The following is a 19,033-nucleotide window of genomic DNA, read 5'->3' as shown; positions in this document are numbered from 1 at the left end:
CCTGCTTCTCCCTCTCCACTCTCCCTGCTTGTGTTCCCTCTCTCGCTCTGTCAAATAAAAAAATAAAATCTTATTAAAAAAAAAAAAAAGGAACAGAAAGTAGCCAACTGTGTCAAAGTACTAATACCAAAGATAGAAGTAGATAGATGACCTAAAAATTGACCAAGGGCTGAGGGGATCAACTGCAAAGCAGCACCAGAGCCTTTTGGGGTGACAAAAATGTTCTTCATCTTGTAATTTATCAATTTATCAAACTATATTCTTTTTTTTTTTAAGATTTCATTTATTTATTTGACAGACAGAGACTACAAGTAGGCAGAGAGGCAGGTAGAGAGTGGGAAGCAGGCTCCCTGATGAGCAGAGAGCCCAATGCGGGGCTCGATCCCAGGACCCTGGGAACATGACCTGAGCCGAAGGCAGAGGCTTAACCCACTGAGCCACCCAGGCACCCCTCAAACTGTATTCTTAAAATCAGTGTTATTTTACTTCACAGAAAGGACACCTCAATAAACCTTTTTTTTTTTTTCTTTATAAAAAGTGTGTCAGTCACACACCTCATACCTCACACAGGGCCTGCTAAGAGTCAGCAGGACCAAGCAAGCATAGGCGGGTTGGGGGAGGAGGAGGCGGCAGATAGATGGAGAAGCAGACTGCCTGCTGTGCAGGGAGCCTAATAAGGTACTGGATCCCAGGACCCTGGGATTGTGACCTGAGCCAAAGGCAGATGCTCAAATGACTCAGTCACCCAGGCATCTCCCTAAAACCTATTTAATCAGACTTTTACCCCTACCATTCCACAGGAACATTGCTTATGATTTTATGCTGCTAAGTCATGTGGTCATCTTTTTTAACTAAAAAGATCAAAGCTTATTTCTTGCTCATGTCACATGCCCATTGTGGTGTAGTGGTTCCTCCTCTGTGTTAGTCCGCATGACTCAAGGATTAACGGTGAACATAGGAAACTGTGTGTTAGGAAATAGCTTTGTATTAAAATTTTTTTCTCTCTCTGTCAAATAAAAAAAAAATAATTAAATTTTTAAAAAAGGTTAAGGGGTGCCTGGGTGGCCCAGTCACTGGGTGTCTGCCTTTGGCTCAGATCATGATCCCAGAATCCTGGGATCCAGCCCCTCATCGGGATCCCTGCTCCGAGGGAAGCCTGCCTGCCTCTCCTGCTTCCCCTGCTTGTATTCCCTCTCACTGTCTGTCAAATAAAAAAATAATAATAAGACTTAAAAATTTTTAAAGATCTATTTACTTATTTGACAGCAAGTGAGGGAACACAGCAGGAGTGGGGGCGGGTGGGGGGGGAGTGGGAGAGGGAGAAGCAGGCTTCCAGCAGAGCAGGGAGCTTGGTGCCGGGCTCAATCCCAGGGTCCTGGGACAGTGACCTGAGCTGAAGGCAGACACTTAACGACTGAGCCACCCAAGTGCCCCAGGAAATAGCTTTATATTAAAAAGGGAAGAGTTGAGGGGCCCCTGGGTGGCTCAGTGGGTTAAGCCTCTGCCTTCGGCTCAGGTCATGATTGAGCCCTGCGGCGGGCGGGTTCCCTGCTCAGTAGGGAGGCGGCTTCTCCCTCGCCCTTTGCCACCCCCCTGCTGAGTCTATCTCGGTCTCTTTCAAATAAATAAAACCTTTATTTTTTTTTAAGATTTTATTTATTTATTTGACAGACAGAGATCACAAGTAGGCAGAGAGGCTGGCAGAGAGAGAGGAGGAAGCAGGCTCCCCACTGAGCAGAGAGCCCGATTCGGGGCTCGATCCCAGGACCCTGGGATCATGACCTGAGCCGAAAGCAGAGGCTTTAACCCACTGAGCCACCCAGGCGCCCCTAAATAAAACCTTAAAAAAAAAAAAAAAAAAAAAAAAAAAAAAAGAGGGTTTAAGAGCAGGTGCCTTGGTGGTTCAATCAGTGCCACATCTGCCTTTGACTGAGGTCATGATTCTGGGGGGAGCCTGCGTCTCCCTCTCCCTCCGGCTCGCTCTCTCCTCCCAACTCAAATAAATAAAATCTTTAAAAAAATAAAGAGGGTTTAAGTGAAAAGGGACGGCAATAATTACTGACAGAAACCAAAGAAAATGCTTTTGAGGAGTTTTGCTACAAAAAGGAATGAAGAAACAAAGTGGTGATAACAAGCAAGAGAAATAGTCAAGAAATGTTTTTAGGGGGAGTTACAGTATTTGTAATGCTAGTAAGAATGACCCAGTAAAGAGGAAAACTGTATGACAGCAGAGGCAAAGAACTACAGTAGCGAGCTGGGCCTTACGGTATTAGGTGGGGCAATGGTCCTAGGTATAAGTAAGCTAACCAGAGGGAACGTGATGTGGCTGCAGATACTGGAAGGGACCAAGTGTGATGAGAAGGCGCAAACTCGCTTCTGGTTGCTTATTTTCTCAGGTAAGCGTAAGTAAAGTAGGCCAGTAGGTGAGTTAGGCCTAAGAGAGGAAGTGAAAGAGACAGAGAACAGACTAGGGACCTGTAACTCCTAACTGCCTGGCAGAACCACAGGTCTCCTACACAAGACAAGGTTCGTGAACCCTCATCGAAGTGAGACCGGTCACCGAGACTGTTTTTCTCCATCACCTTCAGCCTCATCAATCAAGTGACTGTGAACAGATGAACTGGATTTAATCTGGGAAGTGGTTCTGCCAAGTGTGTACGATGAAGCTGGGGGACTGGGTCGCCCCAAGGGTTGCAAGGAAAAGGTTGTAAGCAAAGAAATGATAATGACTGGCACATATTTCAAGTTGGGTAAGGAAGTGAGAATATAAGGGTGAGGGACAATGAAAAGTTGCATCAATGAATTAGTTCCAATGGGATGGAAGGGCTGGAATACGGAAGGCGGCAATCTGGAAAGGCACAAGATGGCCAACATAAGAACAGAAGGTAAGTTCTGAGAAATTAAGAGGCTGACATTTTGGAAGGACTGTCTCCAAACCAAAAAAAACCAAGACACCCTTCCATGTCATTTCCTGCACCACCGATGTGATTTATCCATCGGGGAAGGGGGAAATACTGCCAGATCTCTTATCCACCTCCCACCTTAAAAGATGTCCAACACTAAAACCTAAAGGAAATTTGTTTCAAGAAACTTTACAACTAACTTTTTTTTGAAAACTTTTTATTTATTTGACAGAGAGAGAGAGATCACAAGTAGGCAGAGAGGCAGGCAGAGAGTGAGGGGGAAGCAGGCTCCCCGCTGAGCAGAGAGCCCGATGCGGGGCTCGATCCCAGGACCCTGAGATCATGACCTGAGCCGAAGGCAGAGGCTTAACCCACTGAGCCACCCAGACGCTCCACTTCATTTTTTTATGATGTCCAGCTACCATTTCCATTATTCACTTTGATAAAAGTCTAGCATTATGATTCTAACGTAACTTTCTAAATCCAGTTATATGAGCTACATAAGAAATTAGTTTCTGATGAAAAACCACCTGCCAGGAGGAATGCTAGTCAACATAATAGATCATGCCATGTAAAGTCTATCAAATAGTTTCGTGAAATTGGGAAAGGTGGAGGGAAACTCTTCTTGCTGCAGCGTTTAAGAATTTAGAAGAACTGGATGCCAAGAAGGGAAAATAAAAACAAAACACAAAACCCATGGCTGTGGACACCCAAGAAAGACACATCTGCTAATATAGCAGTAGAACCTATAACCTGACCTACAACCACTTAGGAAAAGCCACTGGGGTAAAGGTTCAGCAAGTCTACTGCTCAGCTGAAAACCGGAGGGATTAAGAGCTCTACTTGGGCCAAGTCAAAGATATATCTTGCAGCCAGATAATTTACCTATTGTACACGGCCTATTTCAAGGAAACGGCCGTTAAGACCTGAGTAACTCCTGAGAACAAATATAAGAACAGGTCACACAGGCCAACACAGAGATGGAACTGGAGCAGCCCAATCAAGTAGAACAAGCCCCCTCAGCAAATATGAGGAAAGAAGTTTTGTCTTAGACTACCAATGAGTATAATTTGCCAAAGACAATTTCAAGGAGTTAAAACTTGCGTGTCTGCCCCCAAGTTGGAATGTTATGCTTTTCACCAGAGTTAGAAAGTGTTACAATGTAGAGAAGAAACAGGTGAGGAAGGCAAAATCAGTCTCATCCATCTTGACTAAGAGATGGGCCCCCATCCTGATAGAGGAGTCCTGGGCACTGTCACAAATGGACTGGGGAGCACCCCCGGGGTTTTCATCAAGCTCTGTAGGTTGAATCCTACAGAATGAATCCTGAAGGACAGGCACGCCAACCCCAACAAACCTGATTAACACTCCATAAAGTAAAGCCTAAGTACTTTAAGCACTCTAGGCACAGATTCACAAGAGTTGATTTTGCTGGCAGGCCAACCACTAGAAACTATGATTTAATAATTAGTCTAAGGCAGTGGTTCCTCTCTCGATAAGCAGAGTTTGTTGAGTAGGTAGGAGGCATCTATGTCCTGTTCATTCCAGTCTTTCATCAAAAAGGGTGCTAAATGTCTTCCTTCTTATAATCAGAAAAAAAGAGGTATATTCTAAATAGCATTATTTTAATCCCTTCATTCCACTGCAATTGAGATTTCTTTCAATTAGTTCCCCAACTGAGTTGCCATCTGGAAAAAAGGATAGAGATCCCTGTCACACTTCATACAAACAAATTCCAAATAGATTAAAATTCTCAATTTAAAAAATGAAACCAAAATGTACCAGAAAAAAAAAGCTAAGAATTTTCTTATCTTTTTTTTTGGTAAGACTTTATTTACTTATTTGACAGAAAGAGACACCGTGAGAGAGGGAACACAGGCAGGGGGAGTGGGAGAGGGAGAAGCACGTCTCCTGCTGAGCAAGTAGCCCCTCAGGGCTTGATCCCAGGACCCTGGATCATGACTGGAGCGGAAGGCAGACACCTAATGACTGAGCCACCCGGGCGCTCCAATTCTTTTCTTTTTCAAGTGCAGAAATCCCAAGTATAATGCAAAATCCTCAAGTCTTAAGAAAAGGCTGGAAATTCAACCACCACACGTATAATTTTTCTACATGAAAAAAACATTAAGTGACAAATGAAAAAACACTGGCAACTTAGATCACAAAATTTCCTTAATTTATATATTGTTTCCACAAATTAATAAAACCAATACTCTTTTAAAAAAAGGTTAAGAACGGGGCCGCCTGGGTGGCTCAGTGGGTTAAAGCCTCTGCCTTGGGCTCAGGTCATGATCTCAGGGTCCTGGGATGGAGCCCCGCATCGGGCTCTCTGCTCAGCGGGGAGCCTGCTTCCCTTCCTCTCTGCCTGCCTCTCTGCCTACTTGTGATCTCTGTCAAATAAATAGATAATCTTAAAAAACAAAAACAAAAATAAAAAAACATTAAAAAAAAAAAGGTTAAGAACTAAGAATATGAAGAGAAAAAGGAAATACACATAGCTGTTAAAAATACAGATGACTTGGGGCGCCTGGGTGGCTCAGTGGGTTAAAGCCTCTGCCTTCGGCTCGGGTCACAATCTCAGGGTACTGGGATCGAGCCCCATGTCGGTTGCTTTGCTCAGCAGGGAGCCTGCTTCCTCCTCTCTCTCTGCCTGCCTCTCTGCCTGTGATCTCTGTCTGCCAAATAAATAAATAAAATCTTAAAAAAAAAAAATACAGATGACTTACCGCACTCATAAAAACAGATGCTAAGTTTAACTATATTTTTTTTCAGATTTTATTTATTTATTTGACAGAGATCACAAGTAGGCAGAGTGGTAGGCAGAGAGAGAGAGAGAGAGAGAGAGAGGAGGCAGGCCCTCCGATAAGCAGAACACCCAATGCAGGGCTCGATCCCAGGACCCTGAGATCATGACCTGAGCCCAAGGCAGAGGCTTTAACTCACTGAGCTGCCCAGGCGCCCCTAACTATATCATTTTTAACTATTAGGCTGGAAAAGATCAACAATGCACTAGATCAGGGTTTAAGAAAACATTTTCATACCTTGATGGAGGGAATATAAACTGTAATTAACTTTTTTTTTTTTGGTAAAGATTTTATTTATTTTAGAGAGGGAGGGAGAGAATATTTCAAGCAGATGTGCAGAGGAGGAGGAGGATGGAGTCCAACATGGGGCTCGATCCCAGGACCTTGAGATCATAACCTGAGCTAAAACCAAGAGTCAGATGCCTAATGGACTGAGCCACCCAGGACCCCCTCAACTGTACAGCTCTTGATAACAATCTAACATGTACCAAAATGTAAAATGCCATTCCACTTCGATGAATATAGCTTACAGATAAGATTTGCACTCATCAACATAACCATATTTCATTTAATACAAAATGTCATTGATTTTAAGGTGCATCATTGTTTCACATACCACTAAAACCCAGACACTGCTAACTATGGGTATCAAATACATTCAAATTTCAGAGATACTAAAGACATGAGGAAAATGTATTAATTAAATATATAATCCTATAACCTCATATTAATTTCATTCCATAAAACTTTTTAAAATTGAAGTATATTCAAAATCTGGTTCCCCGTCTTTGCCAGGTCTTCGACATTTTAGATGGTACCATGGTGAAACTATAGGAAACGTTTTTTGGCATCTTCACTCCCAGTCCCAAGCTTTTCAGGAAAAACTTCTTTGTTCACTACTCAAGCCTGTTATTCAAACCATTTCAAGTCTATAAATAAATCAGAAAGTCCTACTGCAGCTCAAGTCATTGGGTAAAAACTATCTACCTTCCTCCTCCTGCAACAGCCTGGATGATACCGGTAAGACTGGAAGTTCTATACTCAGGAAGTGCCAGACCCTCACATCTGTTTTAACATTTCCTACACGGTGGCAACTGAGAGAGGTCCCATCTTGTTACATAATGGAGTAAGGACAACTCAGCATGTTGGATAGAGGTGCTGAATGAAACCAGCAGGCTCAGCCCTTAAAGTTAGACAAAACAGGAGCAGTAATAAAATGCTCAGGGGCACCTGGGTGGCTCAGTGGGTTAAAGCCTCTGCCTTCGGCTCAGGTCATGGTCCCAGGGTCCTGGAATCGAGCCCCGCATCGGGTTCTCTGCTCCACAGGGAGCCTGCTTCCTCCCCTCTCTCTCTGCCAGCCTCTCTGCCTACTTGTGATCTGTCAAATAAATAAATAAAATCTTAAAAAAAAAAAAAAAAAGAAACTAGATGGAAATGTAAAAAACAAAAAAACCAAAAAACCCCAAAACAAAAACAAACAAACAAAAAAAGCTCAATTCAGTTTTAATGTTTACTTACCACTAAGCACTTCCTTTCTTTGCTGTCTTATCTACGTGATGTGCCGTGATGTGCCGGACTGCTAGCACCATCCCTGCCCTGTTATCTCAGAAACGCTATTTACTGGTCAATAAAGGAACTGTCCCTGCTCCCTCCAGCTGAAAAGGTTCACCTGAGTGTTCAGCCATCGCCTCAAGATTAAACTGTTAGCATAAGTTTATTTTTATCAAAATAATCCATGAGGGGTGCCTGGGTGGCTCAGCTGGTTAAGCGGCTGCCTTTGGCTTGGGTCACGATCCCAGGGTCCTGGGATGGAGCCCCATGTCGGGCTCCCTGTTCAGTGGGAAGCCTGCTTCTCCCTCTCCCTCTGCCTAACGCTCTGGCTACTCGTACTCGATGAAATAAAATCTTAAAAAAAAAAAAAAAAAAATCCATGAACATGGTTTAACAATAGTATATAAGGTTTTCAAGTCTCTTCTCTCCCCAGAAACAACTTTTTATAGCTGTTCTTACCTTTATGGGACTCAGCAAGATAGTCATTATTCTCCATTTACCACTTCTTAAAATTATGTTAATTTCTACTATGGAATGAGTTTTGCTCTTACACATCTCCTAATTCACTCATCCACACTTTCCCATTCTCCCAATTTAGTTAGCTGGCTGACAATTGTATTACTAACAGTGCTGACATGATCGTGACTAGGTTGAGCCCCATAATTCTATTTTACAAGTTTTGGTAAAACATTTGTTTTTTCATTTATTTTCTATGTACTTATCAGGAATTCAAGCTCCACACTCTTCAAATGAACCAAAATTTCCTCAAAATATTAAAATACAGGTATTTTAAAATTCTGTCGTGGAATTCCCTTCTGTAATTCTACTTTGCTCTGCTTCAACCAAGACTATACTGTTCTCCAAGCCCAAAGCAAAGTGTTCCTGGGACTTCCCATTGTCATTATCCTGGGAGTTCTTTTTTACCTCAGCATGAGACCTCATAAAACACCAGTACTTAGCAAACATTACTCCAGTAGTTTGCAACAGCACTTAATCCCACAATCCTGGGGCACCTGTGTGGCTCCGTTAAGGGTCTGCCTTCAGTTTGGATGATGATCCCAGGTTCCTGGGATCAAGCCCTGCATCAGGCTTCCTGCTCAGTGGGGAGCCTGCTTCTCCTTCTCTGCTGGTCCCCCTGGTTGTACTCTTTCTGTCAAATAAATAAATAAAATCTAAGAAGAAAAAACCCAAACAAAACCACAATGCTAATGCTCTACCTCTCAGGACTCTACCTCCCTAGAGTCTAGCTTAGTGTGAGGTAGCTCTGGGCTGAGGAGCCGGATTTGATTTGGCATTCACCCAAGTTAACCCCAATTTTGAAGCCTGGAAGACTCTTTTATGTCAAAGTTAAGGTCTAACACCAAATCAAACCCCAATATCACCTTGAGAACAGCTCTCCTAAGTCCTCTGACCCATCCAGAATGAGATGGGTCAGATCTGGGCCAGATGCCAATGCTACAGAAGCACGACCATTCCCATCCCCACCTTTCAGTGATAAAACAATTAGCTGCACACCCAAGGCCTAGACGGAGAGCTGCTTGCAGACAAGGTGAGGACAGGTATCTTTGTATTCTCTACCAAGTGTACTTAGATGTACTAGGTGACCAACCAGTCAAGTACTTCATAAACTATATTTAAAGCCAGCTCTCAGGTGGATGCTAAGCACACTTCACTCACCAGAAGGAATGGTGAAAGGCTACAGAAATCTGTGTATGAATGCATTACTCTTCAACTATCACAGGACTCCTGAGCTAAGAGATATCATATAATTCTATTACACAGAGGAGACTATGTAGCCTCAACTCAGAGGTACATCTAACCAGAAGCTTAAATACTAATTTCAAAAAACTTAATGCTGAAATACCAGCAAGTCCAATTTAAATAAAATTTTAGAATTCATTTCCACTGCTCTTAATAGTTTTGCCTTTTAACAACAATCAGAGAGCACAGCAGGAATGAAGCATTAAACCAGCCCAGATTTTGACAGTCATCAAAAACTGCTTAGGCTGTTAACAGGGAGACATGCTCTGAAAAAAAGAACTCCCTTAAAATTTTAACCAGACACTGTGTTTTATAAAGAAAAATATATTACCTCCATAGCTACTCTACTATGACATGCAATCACCTAAAAAAAAAAAAAACCTTCTCCCACTACTCACATCTAAATAAAATTCTCAATTTGACATTGTCTATTTGACTTTGTCCCCCCCATACCGTAAGCTCCAGAACTATACCCAGCACCTACAACAATAACCTGCAGAATATCAAATTATTTGTTGAAGCAAACACGGTTATAGTCTCCATCTTTTGAAATTTGCCAATTCCACCTATCAGACCAATGGGTGCACCAATTAAAGTGCCAAAGAGAGATGGGTCCGTCTTTTCAGAGAAAAGGGAATCAAAATAGGCACCACCCTCCAAGAAGTGGGACTGGCAGACCCAGCCACGAAAGATAAAAGAGACAAACGCAGCACTTGGGTGGCTCAGTGGGTTAAAGCCTCTGCCTACGGTTCAGGTCATGATCCCAGGGTCCTGGGATTGAGCCCTGCATCAGGCTCTCTGCTCAGCGGGGAGCCTGCTTCCCTCCTCTCTCTCTCTCTCTCTCTGCCTGCCTCTCTGCCTACTTGTGATCTCTGTCAAATAAATAAATAAAATCTTAAAAAAAAAAAAAAGAGAGAGAGACAAATGCAAGGAAAGTTAACTCTAGACTATACTCATAATCTTCGTTACTGACCACTTCTTACCTGTAGAAGCCAGTAGCTCTTTTCAACTTTAATCCCCTTAGCTCCACCAACAGTTTTCCTGGAACTGTTATCTTAGTCACTAGAGCTCCCAATCACAGACAGCCTGTGTTCAAAAATCGGTTTGTATTTTGAGGGTAAGAGAAATCAAACATCATAATTTACAGAAAAATGGTTGCTGGGAGTATTAAATGAACACACACAAATGACCAATCACGGGGTTTCATACAGAGCAAACATTCAGTAAGTTACAAGTCATATACATACAGTTATTTTCATCTTGGCCATCTATGATTAGAACCAGTCACAGGTAGAAGCCTGAAGTAGAAAAATTGAGAATTTGCTCAACTAAATACCAGATCCTTTTTATCTCCCATCACAATCCACCTTTCCTAAAGGGATACCACAGATGCTCAATATTTATTAAATGAATGGTACTAGAAAATACCCTACATAAAGCCTCACTATTTATAATGTTAAAACTCGCACCAAGGTACAGAGAAGAAAAAAAATCTGGGACACAATCTGACAGAAGCATGGAACTGAATAGCAGTGGCTCATTCTTGCACTCATCCCCATGCACCTTATTAAATATTCTAAAGCTCACTGCTGGGTCCTTTTCTGTACCTATCATTCTAAAGGCTCTAAGTACAAGTTAATGAGGTGCTAGTGGTACCATTCAGGTATTCTTTGGATTTTGGCAGAGCTATAAAAACATGGCGAAAGGCATCAAAATGTTACCTATTGGCCTAAAGTAGCAGCAGAATGCTGACAGAGCCACAACTTTATTTTTCCATACGGCATGAAAAATGAAAGCTGATTTCCTTCAAACACTTCCTTTTCCTAGAACTCTATCCTGGCAATAAATCAGGCTTGATGTACTGACTGGGTGGTTAGAATGATAGTAAGAGGTGCACGATGATTGTTTTGCAGACAAGGAAAAACCTGTATCTCAAAAATACTAGTAACTAGTTGGTTTTATTACAAATGTGGACTAGTGGGAAGAAGTCTTTACTGGAATAAGGCTACCTGGGTTCTTCTGCACACAACCTCTTTTTCCTTTTGTACCTGTAAGTTCTATCTACAATAAAGTAACAGCAATGATGTTCACCCCGAGCTCAATGTCAAGCTCTCTGAACCTCCCCTTCTCTTCCAGGGACAAATAAAGAATCCAGACACAAACCCAAGCAAAAACTCTCTCAAAGCACACATACCCTAAGTTGAAAAACCATTTATTTCACCGGAAAAAAAAAAAAAAAAAAAAAAAAAAAGTTATCCAACTCTATGTGTATACCCGCCACAAGCCTTTGGGCCAAAAAGACTCAGGAGTAGTGACACTCTCATCAAGGTCATTCCCAAGTCCAACACCCACTGGAAGCAGGAGGTGGGGAGACAGCACAACCCCCACCAGTTTCTGCACACAATGAGGCCTGCTGGGAGAACAGAACATAAATGGGAAACTACAGAAGTATTAAAGAACAGGAAGAATGGGAAAATGGGCAGGAAGGAGGAAGGAAGAGGTGGTCTGAACTTAGCAAGGTAAATTAAGGTCCACGGTTCCTGAGGGACTGAACGTACAGAGCCGAGAACGTCCCGGAGATGGGGTACCAAACGAAGGGTGTATTCTCATGCACAACCGCAGCTCGGAATTTCAGCCCACACACATCCCACCTGAAAGAGAGCACAATACAGGGGCTTTACAGCAAAGCTCAAAAGGGCTTTCCTACTTAAAACTTCAAAGAGCATCTTTGTGAAGTCTGGTAACTTGATAATCCTTTTAAATTTACTTGTACCCATTCCCAGTATCACAATAACCTCTACAAGTGAAAAGAGCTTGAAGGCCAGAGAGTAACTGGGAAGGTCAAACAATCCCAGGCTGGGCCTTTCTCTAAATTAAATAGCGAATACTTTTTCAGGAAATTAAGCAAAGACAATGCACTTCTCTTGGAAGTTAACGTTAGCATTCCTCAGAAAAGGTTATTCCCACATCACAAATTATCACTAGAGAGCAGAAAAAAAAAGGTTCCAATTAGCTCTCTGGGGTAAAAGTCAAAAGTATGTTTGAATCTGGGTTTACTACCAAGGTCCAAGTTAAAAACCATTCAAGGTCTAGGCAAAAGTAGCATCGAATGAACAAACTTTAAGACCTGAGGGCATCCAACTCTGCCTAGTGAAGAAACTAAAAGACTGTAGAGAAGGGTATGTGTAAACTACCTATCAAATCATTCTTTCTTTTCCAGCCCTATCAGAGATTTCCTATCCTATAATCCCGGGGAAGTCACATATACCTTCTGCCTTAACTCAAAGATGACAGAATGTCACTCACCCTGTCACTAAAAAATTATGGATTGAAGGTACGGTCTGGGATACACTGGGGACTACCCCAAACAAAAGGTGTTGAGAACCACCCTTTAATGCAACAGCAATCTCCAACACCTAGAGCCCAGAGCTGGCAAACATCAGAAAGAATATACTCAAGTAGAGCCAAATGGATCATGAGGCTCAAACTGTAGAGCAGAGGACAAAGCCAGAGGACTTAGGGTAGAGCTGGTGGTTCAAGAGTATTAAATGCCCATATCTAGTGGGAAGACTAAGGGAGTGATTTGCTTAAGGCAAAGCTCCCAACCCTGTGTTTGTGCAGATTTGTATTACTATAAAACTTGAAGAAGGGGTGAGGATGTCCACCATAACACTATGGGACAGTTTAAAAAAAAAAGAAAAAGAAAAATACTGAGCGAAGTAAAAAGGCTCTTATAGGACAGATTCAAAGACAAAGCAATGGAGTGGGCAATCTATTCAGGGAATCAATCTGTGCTGAGTGGAGAAGTTGGATTTGAGTCTATGCCCCAGACTCCTTGTTTAAAGCTTTATAAATTAAGATCTCTTTTCTTCTCTTTGCCCCAACTTACCATCAAAGAAGTCTTTTCTATAAAGCTCATAGGGAGTGAACTATTTGGGAATGTCAGAAAAGCGCTGCTTCAAGATTAAGATGATGCCACCTGGGTAGTCTTCATAGTAACTGGGACCCAAGCAATGACGACTAGTTAACTGGTTATCAATTTTATATTACTATAGGTCATATCCGACCTTTCACATAGCACGAAGCAGAACAGGAAACTTGCAACCCTTAATAATGTCGCACACCTAGGAATTTCAACGAAGGCTCTGGAGAAACAGCACACCTCAGTCGGAATATATGGGTCCCAGGTTCAGGTCAATTACAGCACATAGGTGTGACCCAAGATTCAGCACACTATTCTTTGTTTTTCCAGGCACAAATAGCATCAGACGGACTCCCACTACTAGGAGCCCTGAAAAATAGCCATGAGGGCTACGGATGTTTATAGATTTCAAAAAGTTAGGTAGTTAAGGTCTTCTCCCTAGCCTCTGAACCATGCTAGTAACCTTACCCTAACCCAGCAAAAGCAAGCAAGCAGGGCAGCCTAACTGGAGCCTTTAGGCTGCAGGAGGGATGGCAAAACCAGAACAGGAGACACCCCACCGCTCTCACCTCAAGCCTTAAAAGGCTGAATACCGCGCCCGATCCGCATACTGCTCCCGCTCATACCGGGCCATGTCGTACAGGGAATTCCGCGCGGCCGCCGAAGCTTGGGACAACTCACTCTCATGCCCGTAACCGTAGCCCTCTCCAACAGTGGGGACTGGGCCTGTAGCGCGACGCAGGGGGCTCCGATCCCGCCCGTAATATGAAGTGGAAGCTGCGGTAACAGCAGCAGCGGCTGCTGCAGCAGCAGCGGCTGTAGCAGCAGCAGCTCCTGAGGTCGGCAACAGGTGTCTATCGTAGGGATCGAGAGAGGTGGAGGTGAGGTGACTGGCCATGGCTGTGTTCTGGACTTGTGGCAGCTGGGACAGGGTCTGCTCTGCGTAATTATACGCAGAGGCAGCTGCAGCCGCCACTGCCTCATAGGACCGGGCAGCACGGCAGCGCTTGTAGTAGGCATCGAGCGCTCCGTATGCGTTGTTGTAATACAACGAATCCCCATAGCTCATGGTGTAAGGTGTGCGCACTGCTCCATATTGCTCATTATATTGCTCGGTAAAGTCTGCCACTCGGCCCGAACGATCTATCGGACACTCTTTGGACCAGTGCCCCTCTTTCCCGCACCGATAGCAGCCGCTCTGGTCTCCCATCCCGGGCGCAGTCCTAAGCCGGCTGGTGGACAACTGCACGTGCATTCGTTTGCCTTGAAGAAACAGACGCAAGAAGGGTTGCTATCACTCTTAGTCATAGCCCACGCCCCTACCCCAGACACTGGTCATAGCAATGGCTTTACCTAGACAACTCTAATGCAGAATTCATTGCCAAAAAAAGGTTAAAAAAAAAAAATAATCCACCGTACAAATTCAATATAATGACTTGATTTCAGGCAAAGATCAATTAGATGAAGTGTTTCAGCTCTAACACTAATTTAATGCTTGTGCCCAAAAACAAGCACTTCATCCTTTGCCAAGTCACTGCAGACAAAAACTACCCTGAACAATGGCCCACTGTCAAAAGAAACTACAGTAAGACTCCTCCAAGATTCTGACATTTCCCATCTTCACCACCAAGACTGATTTCATTAAGTGGGATAATGCAAAGGCCAGTCCTCTAGCTCCCCACCCCAAAATCAAAGAGATTAAGACCCTAGAGTTACCACTGATAGAGAATATGACCCAAACATGATCTGTGGCTGAATGTGATAAGCAAATTTCAAGATTTCTGGAACAACACTCATGAACTGGGGGAAAAGGGACAATAAATACACACTGAAGGACTGCCTTTCTCCTTAACACAGTCCTTTCATTGCTGGTCCTGACAGTCATTCCACCAAAGATTCTTTACAATCTGATGGCTAACTTCAGTGACCTCCTAAGGAAACAGGACAGGCAATTCACAAGATGCCTGAATTCTTAGAAAGATTTTGAAAAACATGGAAGGAAAAGGGGAAGAAAGGTGAGAAAAACTAAGACTAACCAGTATTATTAGTGGATCAAAGAGTTCGTTTTAACAAGATTTAAAGTACTTTTTCTACTTAAACTAGGCATCCGAGAGATTCTAAAAATACACAATTAATAATGCTATCTTCTGCTGAAAATTACAATTTATATTCTGGAAATAAAAAATACTACTTCTGGAAAATTTTACAAAAGAAACTTTTCAAGAAGTTTAATGTTTAAAATCTTTTCACAGTTAAGTTTTCAACTAACATACTCTACCAATTTACTTGTAAGCAAAATTCCAGCAAAAACTTCCAATGCAAGTGGCTATGATGTACCCAAACATGCAGATGTCAAAGTGAATGGTCAGAAGCAGGAAAGAGTGAAGAGACAGGTCTTCTATTTAGATCTAACAATACAGAGGTTGGTAAATGGACCATTTCACATGCAAACTTAAAAGTCCTGGGAAGCGGGAAAAGGAGGTGAAGGATCAAACTACCCCAAAAAATCCTGCTGTAAACATTACATCTGGTAAGTTAGACATGCTGCAAGTTAAGAGCTAAGATACCCAATTAAACACTTAACTGTTTTTAAAGTGCTCACCTATGTCCCTCTGGCATTTGCCCATGGGGCCACTTTGGCACCTAACAAAACCAGAGAAAACAAACCTTGCACATTCACGACATAAAGGTCATTAACTAACGTCCTGATCTAAGGATGTGTCAATTCCAAAGCCAGAGGGGGAAAAAAAAAGTCTTTAAAAATATCTACAGTTGATGTCTTTTAAATGAGCAAACAATGGAGAGCACAACGGACACTGAAAAACTAAAAGGGTTAAAAGACCACTTAATAAACACTGCTACTCCTTGTACACAAAGAACTCTACTGAACAGTACTAAGGAGAATGACTAACAGTAAGAAAAGCAGTGAAAATAAAAATAAGCATAAGCGGCACCAGAGCGCCTACAATTCATATGCCCGAAGTTATGCCGCCCTCCTCACAGAAGCGGTCCCCACCTGGTACACACTGGCCTCCCCTTAACGCGCGACTGCTACAAGCGGGCACAGCCGCCCGTTCCGTGACTGGATTCAAGTGCAGAAGAGTGTCCAAAAATCAGGTATCGTATCACAAACCCTCCTCAAAGGCAGTCCTGACCCCAATTAAGTTGTTGACAACAAACAATTCTCAACTTACCAATTAAAAAAGAAAAACCAGACCTGAGAGACTAGTGACACTTTTCTTTAGTAATGCACAGCAATACCCACGACACAGTGCATCCATTACTTGGAGGAACGGTGATCAGACCTCCAGCTCTAAGAAAGGTCCAATTTAAGGGAAATAAACACCGTAACAGCAGCAATGACTCTTAAGAAGAGTACTCAGGAAAGAACCAGTAACTACCCTGCCTGGGCTAAAAAGGCTGGAATATACTTTAAAAATGTAGCAAGAAGTTGTGGCAGTATCCCGTAACTCAGTAGTAGTCACAACCAAAAGGAAATGGCTTTTTGATACTAGGGACACAAAAGGGAGGGGTGGAGGGGTGGGAGAAGAGTTAGCAACTCACCATGGTTACCACACTCACCCTTCCCAGATTGCCACTCTTGCCACAGGAGCTCAAATCTTAAACCAAGAAAAGACAAAACCTTCCATATAAAGGGACAATCCATACCATTACTCATGCTGCCCTCCAGGCACACTAACAATCTCGCCAAGGCTCTAAGGTTAACACCCATCTAGATGCTCTATTCACCAAGGATGTTCAGTCTACCCTCCAAGAGTAAAAAGGCACTGCCATTACTGCCCCCCAAGTCCCCAAATCTCCTCCTCAGAAACTCCTAAATCAGACTTTTATTCTGGAGTAGCCTCAACCTCCAAAGAGAACCTCTTAGTACAAGCATAACAGAAAATCAACAAGAACAATAAGCCTTTAAAGACACCAGCTATCTCAAGACTAGTTATTTAATGATCACTTATCTTTACTGGGAAGTTATGAGTTGGGAAGGGGGGGCAGTTGCTTAACAGGGATTCTGCTCCCAAAAGTGTTGCTGAGAATACTCTTGCCAGGTTCTTTATATGTAAAATAAGATATAATGCTGATACTGGGCTGAGGCAATAAATTCAGAGTGAACCAATGGAAAGTGCTCTACCAACAAAAGGGAAAAAAATTAAAAAGACAAGATAACTGAGGAAATCAAAGGAAAAGGATTTCTGTGCTACTAGGCATAAGAGTCTTAGGGGTTCCAAACTAAAGCCATGTGGCAGACATGGCCTAAGGTAAAGCCTCTATATCCCATGCATTCTCCATTTAAGTCCATCACCCACAGTGCTTCACCGTCAACACCAACAGCTGTATCTCTACCCCAAACCCCTCCCTTTACTTATCCAACCTATTTTCTGCACATAGCCTGTGTTCAGCCCTCTTCCCAAAGAGGGTGGTTCACCTTGAAACTCTGTGTTGTCAAGGCCCCTGATGGCCTCCACTGCATCCTCCGCCCGCTCCATGTGTACGAAGGCATAATCTTTCACGATGTCACATTCAATGACTGGACCATACTCCTCAAACTTGGCCCGAAGCTCTTTGTTGGTACAGGTGGGACTGATGTTGCCCACATGCAACTTTGTGGAGGTTTTGCTCTTATTCTTGCTGGCTTCCACGTTGATGTTCACCCCATGCAGCTTGTAGTGGTGCAGGTTGCGGATGGCATCCTCGGCCGCCGTCTTGTCCTCTATGTGCACAAAGCCGTAGTTCTTAATGATGTCACATTCCAGCACCTTCCCATACTGCTCGAAGAGCGAGCGGATCTCCTGCTCTGTGGCCTCCCGGGGCAGGTTTCCGATGAACAGCTTCACCATCTCGACACAGCCTGCACGGGAAGAAACAAAATTTCTAACAAAAGACCTAAGGCTCACGTCAATTAAAACAAAACAAAAAACTCTAGCGAATATTTCCAGTTTTCCTTTTCTCTTACACGCCCACCTCCACAGAACAATCAAAGTAAAGTGAGAATAAGGAAGCCCACTACAGTACAAACGACAGAACCCGTAAGAATGGGAAAGTCTTTAACAAAAGATCCTCAACAGACAAAGGGTTTGAGAAGAGTTGGGAAGCTTCTAACGCAAATGGAAATGAAAACGAGGGCATACACGCACGGCTAGAGATACTGGGCTTTTCAAGCCACTGTGAGGTCAGAAAACGAGGGTCTAACTACTGGCTGGCTGAACTGACTACTGAAATTACGAATTAGCTCTTCCTCTTGCAACCGAGGGAGCGGCCACCATTTCCGGGAAAGTGGCCTTATAATGGCTACGTTTTCGGGTTTCCTTTGGAAGCAGTGAACCGGCGACCCGGGCCGGAGAGCTAGGCATGAGGAAAAGTACAGTAAGTGCTAGAGCGGAGAACGCCTCTTCCGAGGTGCCATCCTACGAGCTGTGCAGGACGGGGAAATGCGTGGCCTGAGAAGGGGGCTTCAGACTCTTCAGCCAGACAACAATGTCTCGGGGCCCAAAGAATTCTAGAAAAGGGTTTCAATGTTCCTGAGTCCAAGGAAAACGCCGTTATCTCTATGGAAACCTCTAGGCAGGAAACCGAGCCAAGTCGGGTAGAAGGCAAGGTGGGGAGAAAGCAGGGTATTCTCGGGGGAGGTCGTGGGGGGAAGGGCTGCTTCAGGCTTACCGCGCAATGCCCAGCACCGAAGTCTGCTCTCAGAGACGGGTGCGGAGGCCGCGACCCCACTACGATACCCCTGAAGCCCAAAGAAGTGAAATAAGATTAAACAAGACCAAAAAAAAAAAAGACAGTGGAGGAGCTTGGAGTCTCTCACCCGCACGGAAATCAGCAGGGGCTCTTCCTCGCGGCGCAGACGCTTCTGACAAAACGCTAAAATGGCGGCGGCCGCAGCAGTGACTCTGGGTAGAAGGGGAGGTGAGTGTACCACCGGATTGGCTGCTCAGTTAAGTTAAAGGCAGGCGTTCCCACAGCTCCTCTTCCTGATTGGTTACGACCAACGCCAATTACCTGAGAGGCCGGGAAGAGGTGGAAACGTCAGTAACCCCGGAGCTTTTATGCGAATGCCAATGAGCGCCTATCTGCCG

At 43.6% G+C, this 19,033-nt stretch overlaps 1 protein-coding gene across 5 annotated transcripts; it reads right to left on the bottom strand.

The window, feature by feature from the left end:
* Positions 1–11,215: 11,215 nt before the first annotated feature.
* On the bottom strand, positions 11,216–18,924 carry RBM4 (RNA binding motif protein 4). 5 transcript variants are annotated; one of them, XM_047747318.1, is made up of 5 exons: positions 18,763–18,923; positions 17,383–17,805; positions 14,126–14,204; positions 13,511–13,795; positions 11,216–11,670 (listed from the first exon to the last, which is right to left on the bottom strand). In XM_047747318.1, exons 2-4 carry the CDS (start codon positions 17,792–17,794, stop codon positions 13,519–13,521), a joined length of 768 nt encoding a protein of 255 aa, XP_047603274.1. In that variant the 5' UTR covers positions 17,795–17,805; positions 18,763–18,923; the 3' UTR covers positions 11,216–11,670; positions 13,511–13,518. The 5 variants fall into 5 exon arrangements, with proteins under 5 accessions (XP_047603274.1, XP_047603275.1, XP_047603273.1 ...); XM_047747319.1 differs by lacking the exon at positions 14,126–14,204 and having other exon boundaries at positions 18,763–18,924; XM_047747317.1 differs by having other exon boundaries at positions 13,511–14,204; positions 18,763–18,921.
* Positions 18,925–19,033: the final 109 nt, after the last annotated feature.

The sequence above is a fragment of the Lutra lutra genome, chromosome 10, assembly GCF_902655055.1.
Source record: "Lutra lutra chromosome 10, mLutLut1.2, whole genome shotgun sequence".
In the NCBI taxonomy this organism is placed as follows: Eukaryota; Metazoa; Chordata; class Mammalia; order Carnivora; family Mustelidae; genus Lutra; species Lutra lutra.
Note: the sequence above shows the minus strand (reverse complement) of the source record. Positions and strands in the feature narration are given on the sequence as shown.